This window comes from Fukomys damarensis, unplaced genomic scaffold, assembly GCF_012274545.1.
Source record: "Fukomys damarensis isolate Sample0158 unplaced genomic scaffold, DMR_v1.0_HiC HiC_scaffold_19, whole genome shotgun sequence".
Lineage (NCBI taxonomy): Eukaryota > Metazoa > Chordata > Mammalia > Rodentia > Bathyergidae > Fukomys > Fukomys damarensis.
In genome coordinates this window covers 63,249,585-63,260,013 of record NW_022900931.1, presented here as the reverse complement: position 1 = coordinate 63,260,013, position 10,429 = coordinate 63,249,585, and the positions used below count along the sequence as shown (strand labels likewise).

Below are 10,429 nucleotides of genomic sequence, written 5' to 3'. Positions count from 1 at the left end.
GTATTTCTAGATCCCCAATGCGGTTCACTTAAAACTATTAGTCTCAGTATGCTCTCCTCTCCAGGGGTTGAGTGGGGGGGGTTGCCAGACTACATTTCCCGAAATGCTGCGCTTTCTTTCTTCGCGGGCTGTCAAGCACATCGGGAATTGTAGTCGTTCAAAGAAACCATAGTCCACAACTCCCAGGATACTCTTGGCATCTGGCTCCTTTGACAGGAAAAGGACTGTTGTGCAGCATGCTGGGAGGCGGGGCCGACCTTTTCCCAGCTTGCAGCACATAGGTGGAACTCCTGCTTGAAACTACAACTCCCAGAGGGCTATGCGCGAGGGGAGGCGGGCCCTTCTGCCGGAAGTCCGTTCCAGCCCTGGGCACCCCCAACAGCAGGCACGACCGGAGCCACCCAGTCGCCGAGGGACCCAGGCTGCTGGGGACCGGACAGGGGTCGCTATGGTAACGGGGGCTCGCCAAGCCCCGGACCGGCAGAGGGAGGGTCCACGCGCAAACAGCCGAGGCTTGGGTCGGCACTGATGAGCCCCCCCGTGCCGCGGATGGTCTGAGCCAAGCGCGGGCTCTCGGGATTGGGGCCACCAGTGGCTGGAGAGGGAGGAACAGGGCCTTAATTCGCGCCGGGGATGCGCCGCGGTCTCCAGGCATGGGGACACAGGGAAGGGGTGCCCAGGGAAAGGGCTGTGCAGGTGGGAGATATTGGAGGTTGTTGAGGGCTTTTGAAACCGGAGAGGCAACTTGCGCGGCACGGGGTAGGGAGAAGGCTTTGGAGGTGAGAAGGAGGCGTTGGACTGGAATGGGGATGCTGGAACAAGGAGCGAGGTTTCCCTGATAGGAGGGGTCTCCAGAGGCTGGGAACTAGCACTGCCGGCGGAGAAGGGGTGTCGGAGGAGGGAGAATCAGAAGGGGGACTGGGCACTGGAGACCAGAAGTAGGCAACTGCCGGGAACCAGGGTCTAGAGTCGGGGAAAGCGAGGTGCGAGGGGAAAGAGGCTGAGAGCGCAGGGGTGGGCGCTGCGAACGAATGGGGAGCAGCTGCACTGATCTGTCCAGGAGGACTAAGGTCTTGGGGAGGGAGCAGGCGTGGAGGTGTGACAACGGGGCAGGAGGCTCTCGGAGCAGAGACAGCCCCGGATTTAGAGGGTAACCCACTTGCCAGGTTGGGACTTTGGAATTGAGGAATGATTCTTTGGTCAAGGAGTCAGGACAGGGCTGAGTGGGGGAGTGCAAGACTGCGGATGAGTCTCCTCAAGGAACAGGGTCTTTGGAGGCAATGTGACTGTAGTTTTTTGTTGTAGGGGTAGACTTTTTTTCCTTTGAGACACAGTCTTACTATTTAGTTCAGGTTGGCCTCGAACACACAGGAGTCCTCCTGCCTCAGCCTCCCAAGTGCTGAGATTACATGAGTCACCATGCCTGGCAAGATGTGACCATTGGAAGAAAGGAGGCAGCCTTGGAGTTGGAGGAGGGATGTCGCCAGTGAAAGGCTCCTGAGGCTCAAGAGGGGACCGAAACTGAGAAAGTGGAATTCAAAAGAGATCAACTCTGAGGGAGAGGGGTTATAGGGAAAGTTGGGGGGCATCCAGAGGGGACAGCAGGGCGGTGGGAGGGAAGGGACATGGAGAGATTCTAACTGGGAGGAAAAACACAGAGGGGTGTTGGGCAGGAGAGAAAGTGCTGTCCAACCCTCCGGTTCCCTTCCAGAGGCGCCCTGGCTCATCTGCCCCACCCCGCTTCCCCCATGGTCCTTCCTGGGCTAGGAAGTGGTTTTCCCTGGCTCAGCAGAAGGCTTTCTTGGAAGGAGCTCGTAATGCCCTGTTCCTGCCTGTTTTCTCGTTGGGGCCCAGTGGAGTATATGAAGTAACGAGTGAGGTTTAGGAAAGGGGGGTGCTATTAAGGGGCTGGCATGTTAGGGTAGGAGGGTTTGAGCAAAGCCTTTAGGCTCCCAGGTCTTCCTTTCCTTGAGCCTCAGGTTTCTTATCTAAAAGGGGCAGCATTTTGCTGGGCTTAATAGCTGGGTAGGTTGGGGTCTTGTTTTCTCAAAGTGAAGTAACAACAAATTAAAATGCTACTTGAGAGCTAGTGTTCGGTGACACTTAGACTATGCTAGTCCTGTACTGCACCATGTATCCACTGCCCTGTGCCTTGGTCTTATGAAGGAGTTACTCAGTGTATCGATAGTATGGGAAGGGAAGCTGAGCCCAAAGAGATTAAGTGATCTGCCCTGAACACACAGCAATAGTGGCCAAGATGCATTCTGGCTCTAGAGCCCATGCTCTTGGCCTCTCAGATGTAACGATGGCTAATTTTATCTAGGGCTCCCTGTGTGATAGATACTGTGCTAAGTACTTCTGGCTTTGTCTTGTTTTGTAGTACTCATGGTGTAACCCTCGGGCTCGTGATCCTCCTGCCTCAGCTTCCTGGGTAGCCAGGATTACGGGCCTGCACCACCATGCCTGGCTTCATACAAGCTTCTCAGCCAGAACTGATGATTATCATACTTAACATGGGGCCTGAATTCTGAGCCAGGCCCTGCTCCGGAACTTGTCCTATGTTGTTTATTGCTGGTAGCAAACTGAGGCAGTTAGGTCACCTAAGAAAGGACAGGGCCAGGGCTGGGGATTTAGCTCAATGGTTCTGCGCCTGCCTTGCAAGCACAAGGACCCGAGTACTAAAAAAAAAAAAACCCGAAAAACAAAAAAAGAAAGGGCAAGGCCAGAGGTGTAGCTCAGTGGCAGAGCACTGGCCTGGCCTGCAGGAAGCCTTGAGTTCTTTCCTAAGCACTGCAAAAAACAAAACAACAACAAAAAGGCAGACGCTTTGGAACAACAAGTTAGCAAGACCCGGAAAGGTTCAACATCAAGTTTCCATATGACCCAGCAGTTCTGCTTTATGTCTACTCCCAAGAGTCCACGCAAAAACCTGGGCACAACTGCCCATAGCAGCAGTTATTGTGGTGGCCAGGAAGTGGGAATGACCCAGGTTCCCGCCCAGTGAGTGCACAGCCGAGTCAGGGGCCATCGTCTGGATGTTACCACAGGAAGGAACAGAGCCCTCAAATGTGCTGCCTGTGGCTGCGCTCCGGAAGCTCATGTCGGAGCCAAGTGCCTAGAGCCCCGCAGCTGTGCGATGCCACGTCCACGAATGTCCAGAAAGGGCAGGTCCGCAGGGGCGGCTAATAATTGTGGTTGCCGGGGGCTGGGAGGGAGGGGAATAGGTTTATTTGGGGAGCTAATAAGAATGTTCTGGCCAGGCACGGTGTCGCACACCTGTAATCCCAACACTCAGGAGGCTGAGGCGGGAGGATCGTCAAGAGTTCAAGGCCGGCCTGGGCTACATAGTGAGACCCTGTCTCAAAAAATGAAACAGCAAAGTGTTTTGGAATTGGTGGTATTTGTACAACTATGAACATACCAAGGGACTAGTATCCTGAAACCCACTGAACTGTGTACATTTTTAGTGTGAGGATTTTGTGGGATGTGAATTGTGTTTCAGTTTCTTTAAAAGTTGGTAAGCCAAAATAGAAGAAGAAAAGTAACAGAACCTGCTTTATTTAGTTTGCTTTGGCTATTCGAGACAGGGCCTGGCTTTGAACTTACTAGGAGTGCTGAGATCGCTGGTGTGCGGCCGAGATGCAAACATTTACTGAGCGTCTGCCTCACTCTGGCCATTGAGCTAGGGTGATAAATGTATTTAACCTTCAGAAAACCTTGGCAAGGGGCTGGGGATTTAGCTCAGTGGTTCCAGCGGCTGCTTCGAAAGAGTAAGGACCCAAGTTGGATCCCCAGTACCAAAAAGGAAAAGAAAACTTTCGCAATGGGAGAAGGAAGGGAAGTGGCTCCCTGTGGGGATGGGCGGGGCGCCCGGACTCTGGCCCCGCCCCTTCGCTCTCACTTCCCCGCCTCTTCCGGCTCCCGCAGATCCGCTTCATCCTCATCCAGAACCGAGCGGGCAAGACGCGCCTGGCCAAGTGGTACATGCAGTTCGACGACGACGAGAAACAGAAGCTGATCGAGGAGGTGCACGCCGTGGTCACTGTCCGAGATGCCAAGCACACCAACTTTGTGGAGGTGACCAACCCCCGCTTCCTTTTGGGGTACTTTTTCTTTTAAGACAGGGTCTCCCTATGCAGTCCAAGCCGTTCTTCAACTCACTGTGTAGCCCAGGCTGGCCTTGAACTCGCAGTGATCCTCCTGCCTCAGCCTCCTGAGTGCTGGGATGACGGGTGTGCCACTGTGCCTGATGTTTTGGGCGACTTTTCATTGTGAAAAGTTACGAAGGTATTATCTGGTGCAGAGAAAGAAAGAGGAGACTGAAGATCCATACCCCCTACTCAGATTGTTTCAGTGTTACTCTTTCGCCTTCCTGCTCGACCTTTTTTATGTTTTGTGTGTGTGTGTGTGTGTGTGTGTGTGCGCGTGTGGGGGGGATCAAACTCAGGTCCTTGTGCTTGCTAGGCTGGCACTGGCACCACTGAGCTAAATCCCCAGCCCCCTTATTTATGTTTTTGTTATTGGTATTGTTGCTGTTGTCTTTGCAGTGCCTGGGATGAACCCAGGGCCTCATACATGCTAGGCAAAGTGCTCTGCCACTGAGGTACAGCCTCAGCTCTTCTCATTTTTTATCTTGACACAGTCATGCTAGGTACCCCGGGCTGGGCTTGAACTTGCTGTCCTCCTGCCTCAAGCCTCCTTAGTAGCTGGGATTACAGGTAGATATAAGCACATTGAAGTTCCTGTGACTCGGCTTTCATCTCAAAGTCTCCGTCTTTTATTCCTGTGACATTCACCTGTTAGAGAGACCAGGCTGGGGCTGGGGGTACAGCTCAAGGCTGGACCACTTGCTTAACCTGGATGCCATCCCCAGTACCATACACACACAAAAGACCAGGCTGATTTTCCTGTAGAATTCGACAAACAGTAAATATTGCGTCTGGTTTTTTTTGTTTTTTTATTTTTTATTTTTTTTGGTTTGGTTTTGTGAGACAGGGTCTTGCTGTGTAGCCCAGGCTGGCCTGGAATTTGAGGCAGTCCTCCTGCCTCAGCCTCTTGAGTGCTGGGATTATAGGCATGCACCACCGTGCCTGGCAAAGGACTCGAAAAAAGTTAACCACAGGCTTCCTGTGTGCAGGCGCTCTTCTTGGTGCTGAGGGCACCGCAGTGAACGTGAGAGGCATACGTGTCTTGCCCTTGCAGAGCTGACTCCCGCGGGATGGAGACGGGTAGGATGGGCACAGCCTTGTGCTGCTTTTGGGCATCTCACAGCCAGCGACAGACACAGGCCGAGGCCTGGCAGGGTGGCACACACTTGTAATCCCTGTACCCTGAGAGGCTGAGGCAGGGGATTGTGAGTTTGAACCCAACCTGAACAACTTAGCTACTTAGCAAGACCCTCTCTCAAAATAAAACCATATTTATAAAGGGCTGGGGGAGCGTATCTCAGTGCAGGAGCCCTGGGTTCTGCCACCAGTACAAACGAAAAACCAAGAGTAGACATAGGCCTGTCCCCAGATAGTGACCACCAGAATGCACAGGGCTTCTGGGAGGGGTAGGGGAGCCTGGGAGTCAGGAGGGCTTCCTGGAGGAGGGGAGTCAAGGGGAATGACATTAAGTTTTTTTTGTTTCTTTTAGGGAGGATACAGTGAACACAGGACCTTGTGTTTGCCAGGCAGGTGGCAGCACCACTGAGCCAAATTCCTGGTCCCATTTTGTTTTAGAGACAGGGTCTCACTTAAATAAGCTGACCAGGAACTCACCATGTAGCCCAGGCTGGCCTTGTACTCACAGTGATCCTCCTGCCTCAGCCTCCTCAATCCTGGGATTTCCTGCTTCCCTGGGAATTTAGGACAAAGGAAGATGTACCAGTCAGTATCAGGTCACTGGCCTGTGGGTTATGGGTAGGCATTACTGTAATATTAGAAAGCAGATCAGTGTAGAAATTAACAAAAGGTTGAACTGAAAGAGTAGAAAGGCAAGGTCTCGTGTCTTCCCCCAGAGTCGCCACTAGGTGGTGCCATATACACATCCCAGACCTAGGCTTTGGCCAGAATGTGTACTTTGTACCCTAGGATGTGTCATTTTTCTTATCTGTCTCTTTTCTCTTCAATTTATTTTATTTTAACTAAATTTTGTTGTTGTTGTTGTTGCTGGGCGTGGATCCCAGGGCTTCTAAGTGCTATGCCAGGCTCCACCGCTGAGCTCCACCCCAGCCTGTCAATCTCTTTAACTCCACAGACATAAAATCAGAGTGTGTTCCTGCTCCATGGGCTGTTATTATTGTAATATTTACAGGCACAGGTTGAATATCCCTTATCCAAGAATATGAAATCCAGAATCCCAAAGCTGCTGTTGTTTTGAGACAGTTTTTCTATGAGGCCCAGGCTGGTCTTGGCTGCCTTGGCTCTGGTGATCCTCTCGCCTCAGCCTCCTGAATAGCTGGGAATTCCGTCTGTGCCACTGCACCCAGCTCTGAAAAGTCTGAAACTTTTTTTTTTTTTGCCAGAATACTAATGTACACCTGTAATCCCTATATTCTGGGAGGCTGAGGCAGGAGGGTTGCAAGTTCAAGCCGAACCTCAGCTATTCAAGGAGACTTTGTCTCAAAATAAAAACTAAAAAAGGGCTGGGCATGTAGTTCAGTGTGAGTCCCTGGGTTCAAAACCTAGTACCACAAGGGAAAAAAATACGAGACTTTCAATGTGGATAAGAAGCTCGAAAGGTTTTGAGCATTTCAGATTTTGGATTTTCAGGTTAGGGATGCGAAACTAGGAAGTCTATACAGTTTCCGAAACTCTGAGATCTGAAACACTGCTGGGCCCAAGTCAAGGACCCTCGAAGAGGATCACCTGTGATGGAGTCAGTGAGGATGGGGCCCATACTGTGGGTGCAGCCAGGGCCTGGAGCATGCTGGGCAAGTGCTCTACCACTGAGCTCTGTGTCCAGCCCTTTTTTGTTTTTCAATTTGAGACAGGGTCTCGATAAGCTACCCAGGCTGAGCTGGATCTTGAGATCTTCCTGCCTCAGCCTCTTGAATACCTGGGATCTCAGGTGTGCACCGGGCCCTGAGCCTGGAGTGCTCCTGACCACACTCCAGGCTCTGGGCAGACACCCACTCTCCTTAGGGGATGTCCCTGACTTCCAGGTTCCGAGAGGGTGAGGTCTCCCTTAGGACCCTGTGTATATGTGTGTGGGGGGTGTCTGTGTGTCCTTCCACCCCCATGAGTCCTGGGGGGCAGGGCTGGGCACAAGCAGTGAGTGGATTGGTTTCCATGCCTCCCGTCACCCACACCCTCTGCCTGCAGTTCCGGAACTTTAAGATCATCTACCGACGCTACGCCGGCCTGTACTTCTGCATCTGCGTGGACGTCAGTGACAACAACCTGGCCTACCTGGAGGCCATCCACAACTTTGTGGAGGTGCGGGAGTGGCGGCCCGGGGCCCTCGGGTGCTGGGACCCGTCCCTGTCCGTCTGTCCCAGGTCCACCCCGCGCCGATGACTTCAGCCACACCTCTGTGCTTGTCCCAGGCTGTCTGCTCCTTCTGCCACCTGCTGCCCTTCCTCAGCCTGGCTCTTCCCTTTTTCATCTTTCCTTTGGTTTCTTTGAGTCATGGTCTTGCTAACTTGACTTGAACTCACAACTTCCGCCCTCAGCTTCCTCGGTGCTGAGATTATAGGCCTTAGCCTGTGCTGCCATGCCTTTTTTTTTTTTTTTTTTTTTTTTTTTTTTTTTTTTTTTTTTTTTGGTACTGGAGATCGAACTCTGGACCTTGCACTTGTGAAGCAGTGGGCAGAACCACTGAGCTACGTCCCTGGCCCTAGACAGGATCTTGGTACATGGCTCAGGCTTCTGCCACCCTTCTCTGTTCCCTCCCAGCAGCCCTTGTTCTAGTTTCTCTCAACACCATCTTTGTCTGTCTCTTTCCCTAGATCTTTCTCTCCCCTGCTCTGTTTGTTATTTTTGTTTTTGATTTTTTTTTTTTTTTAAGAAGTGGGTCTTGCAAAGTGTTTTCTATTTTTTTGTCTTGTTTTTTGAGACAGGGTCTCACTGTGTAACCGGAGCTGGCCTTGAACTCACTGTGTAGCCCGGGTTGGTCTCAAACTTGCAGTCCTCCTGCCTCAGCCTCCCAAGTAGCTGAGATGAGAGGCATAGATAATCATGGCTCCCTGCCTTGCTCTGCCCTCTCTCCATGATCATTTTCACCCTTGTTGCTTCCTCCACGTCCCCCTTTGCCTTGCCCCCCCCCCGGGTCTCTTCCTGGTCCCCTGGTCCCTGTATCTCTGTCTCTCACCACTTCCGGTCTCCCTCGCCCAGGTCTTGAACGAGTATTTCCACAACGTCTGTGAGCTGGACCTGGTGTTCAACTTCTACAAGGTAGGCTGTGCCGGGAGGGGCAGCCGCGGGGCCCGGGCCGTCCCTGGCCCTCACAGCTGTCCCTGCCCGTGGTGCAGGTTTACACCGTGGTGGACGAGATGTTCCTGGCGGGCGAGATCCGCGAGACGAGCCAGACGAAGGTGCTGAAACAGCTGCTCATGCTGCAGTCGCTGGAGTGAGGCCGCGCTGTGCGCCCTGCTGCTGCCCACCCCGTCCAGGCCCACCTGGCAGCTTCCCCGGAGGAAGGGCCCTGGCGGGGCCTGGGCCACCAGGGAGGACGCCGCACCTGCCACCTCTGGGCCCAGCATGGGCACAGGTGGCCGCCCTGTGTGTCCCAAGTAACCGTGCCATCGTCCCGTGATGCCGTGAGTGTGTGTGGAGCCCCCAATAAACCTGTGGTCCTGCCTGGCCTTGCTGTCTCTGAGTCCCTGTCTTCCCTGGGAACCCAGCCTTGCCCTCAGTCCATCAGCAAGTCAGTCAACAAACAGCCCTCCCTGTGCTGAGCAAGGTGGGATCCCAGCACCCTGCAGACCTGCCCCTGCCTGGACAGGGCCCCGAAACTGTAAGGGTGGACAGGTGTAGACACCAAGTGCTTGGCACTGAACTAACTACACTCAGAGCGTGCACTTAGCAGCCCTGAGACTCTCCCAGGCATTGTTCTGAGGGACTGACACGGGTTACTGCACACTTGACCCTTGAGAGTATAGAAGGAAAAGACTTACTGTCCCTATTTTTTGGATGAGGTCATTGAGTTAAAAGACTTGCCTGGTTCCAGTAGCCAACCAGGCCAGGCCCGGTTTGTTTGCAGCAGGTTTTCTTTCTTTTGGTTTTTTGACAAAGTGCAGTCTGGCCTTGAACTTGGGGTGGTGATCCTCCTGCCTCAGCCTCCTGAGTCCTGGGGTTACAGGTGTGTGCTGCCATGGCTGACAGTAGTTTTTCTTTCACTGTGCTTGTGTATGCTAGGCAAGCATTCTGCTGCTAAGCTTCACTGCTGGCCTTTTAAAATTATTTCATTTTGATTTTTTAAAAAAATTTTTATTTTGAGGCAGTCTTACAAAGTTGCCCAGGCTAGTATCAAACCTGTGAACCTCCTGCCTCAGCCTCCTGGGTAGTGAGGGTAAGAGCTGTGCACCTAATTATTTTGTGTATGGAGAAACTGATAGGTGCATTCCTTTATGTCAGACTTTTAAAATAAATACAACAGCGTATCGCCTTTCTGTTGCTTCAGTAACAATTACCATAAATAAACATAATGGCTTAGAACGACACAGATTTTTCATTTTCTAATTCTGGAAATAAGCCTGAGCTGGGCACAGTGGAGCATACTTATAATCCCAGCCCTTGAGAGACTGAGGCGGGAGCATCGCTGAGTTCAAGGCCAGCCTGGGCTCCACAGCAAGACCCTGTCTCAAAACAAAGACCCTCAGGAAGCTGAGGCAGGAGGGTTACCCGAGCCCATGAGTTTGAGGCCAGCATGAGCAACACAGAAGAGACCCTGCCTTGGAAGGAAGGCCAGGAGGGAGGGAGGAAGGAGAGGCTGTCGGCCGCCCCGCAGACCCGCCCGACGCTGACTAGCTGACTACGGACGCCTCCTGTGCTGCTGCTGGGAAGGCAGTCTGGGCGGCCCCTTGGACAGCGGCCGGCCGGGCAGCTTCTCACAGAGGTGAACACACTTGCCTGTAACTCAGCAGCCCCTCTGGCTTGTTTACCCAAGAGAAATAAAAACTTGGGCACATACACAACCCTAGCTGCCTTATTTCCCCATAGCCGAGCGCTGGAGTGCAGCCGGATGGCCACTTTCTAGGGACTCGGTGAGGGAGACTGCTCCGCCCACAGCGGAATAACATCTGCGGAGGCCGAGCCAGGAGGGTCACAAATTCAAGTCCAGCCTGCGAAACAAGACTAGGGAAAGAAACCCTGTCTTGCTGGAGGTCAAGGTAGCTGACTTGCCCAGGCTGCCTCCCGGAAGGCAGGATTCCGGTGGCTGACTGTACGCGCTGTAACTGCGCGGTAGGGCGCCCTGGTGAGGCTCAGTGGGAAGGGCCTGGGGC

General features: G+C 53.0%; 1 protein-coding gene across 3 annotated transcripts; it reads left to right on the top strand.

Moving 5' to 3' along the window:
- Positions 1 to 304: 304 nt before the first annotated feature.
- Ap2s1 (adaptor related protein complex 2 subunit sigma 1) lies at positions 305 to 8,789 on the top strand. 3 transcript variants are annotated; one of them, XM_010640837.2, is made up of 5 exons: positions 305 to 451; positions 3,928 to 4,077; positions 7,308 to 7,421; positions 8,319 to 8,378; positions 8,456 to 8,789. In XM_010640837.2, exons 1-5 carry the CDS (start codon positions 320 to 322, stop codon positions 8,555 to 8,557), a joined length of 558 nt encoding a protein of 185 aa, XP_010639139.1. In that variant the 5' UTR covers positions 305 to 319; the 3' UTR covers positions 8,558 to 8,789. The 3 variants fall into 3 exon arrangements, with proteins under 3 accessions (XP_010639139.1, XP_019065645.1, XP_019065644.1); XM_019210099.1 differs by lacking the exon at positions 305 to 451 and adding an exon at positions 458 to 779; XM_019210100.2 differs by lacking the exon at positions 7,308 to 7,421.
- Positions 8,790 to 10,429: the final 1,640 nt, after the last annotated feature.

Coding starts and splice junctions, on each gene's coding strand:
- Ap2s1 (XM_010640837.2), top strand. CDS start 320: ATGCGCGAGGGGAGGCGGGCCCTTCTGCCGGAAGTCCGTTCCAGCCCT. Junction 452..3,927: donor ACCGGACAGGGGTCGCTATG/GTAACGGGGGCT, acceptor CGGCTCCCGCAG/ATCCGCTTCATCCTCATCCA. Junction 7,422..8,318: donor CCATCCACAACTTTGTGGAG/GTGCGGGAGTGG, acceptor TCCCTCGCCCAG/GTCTTGAACGAGTATTTCCA.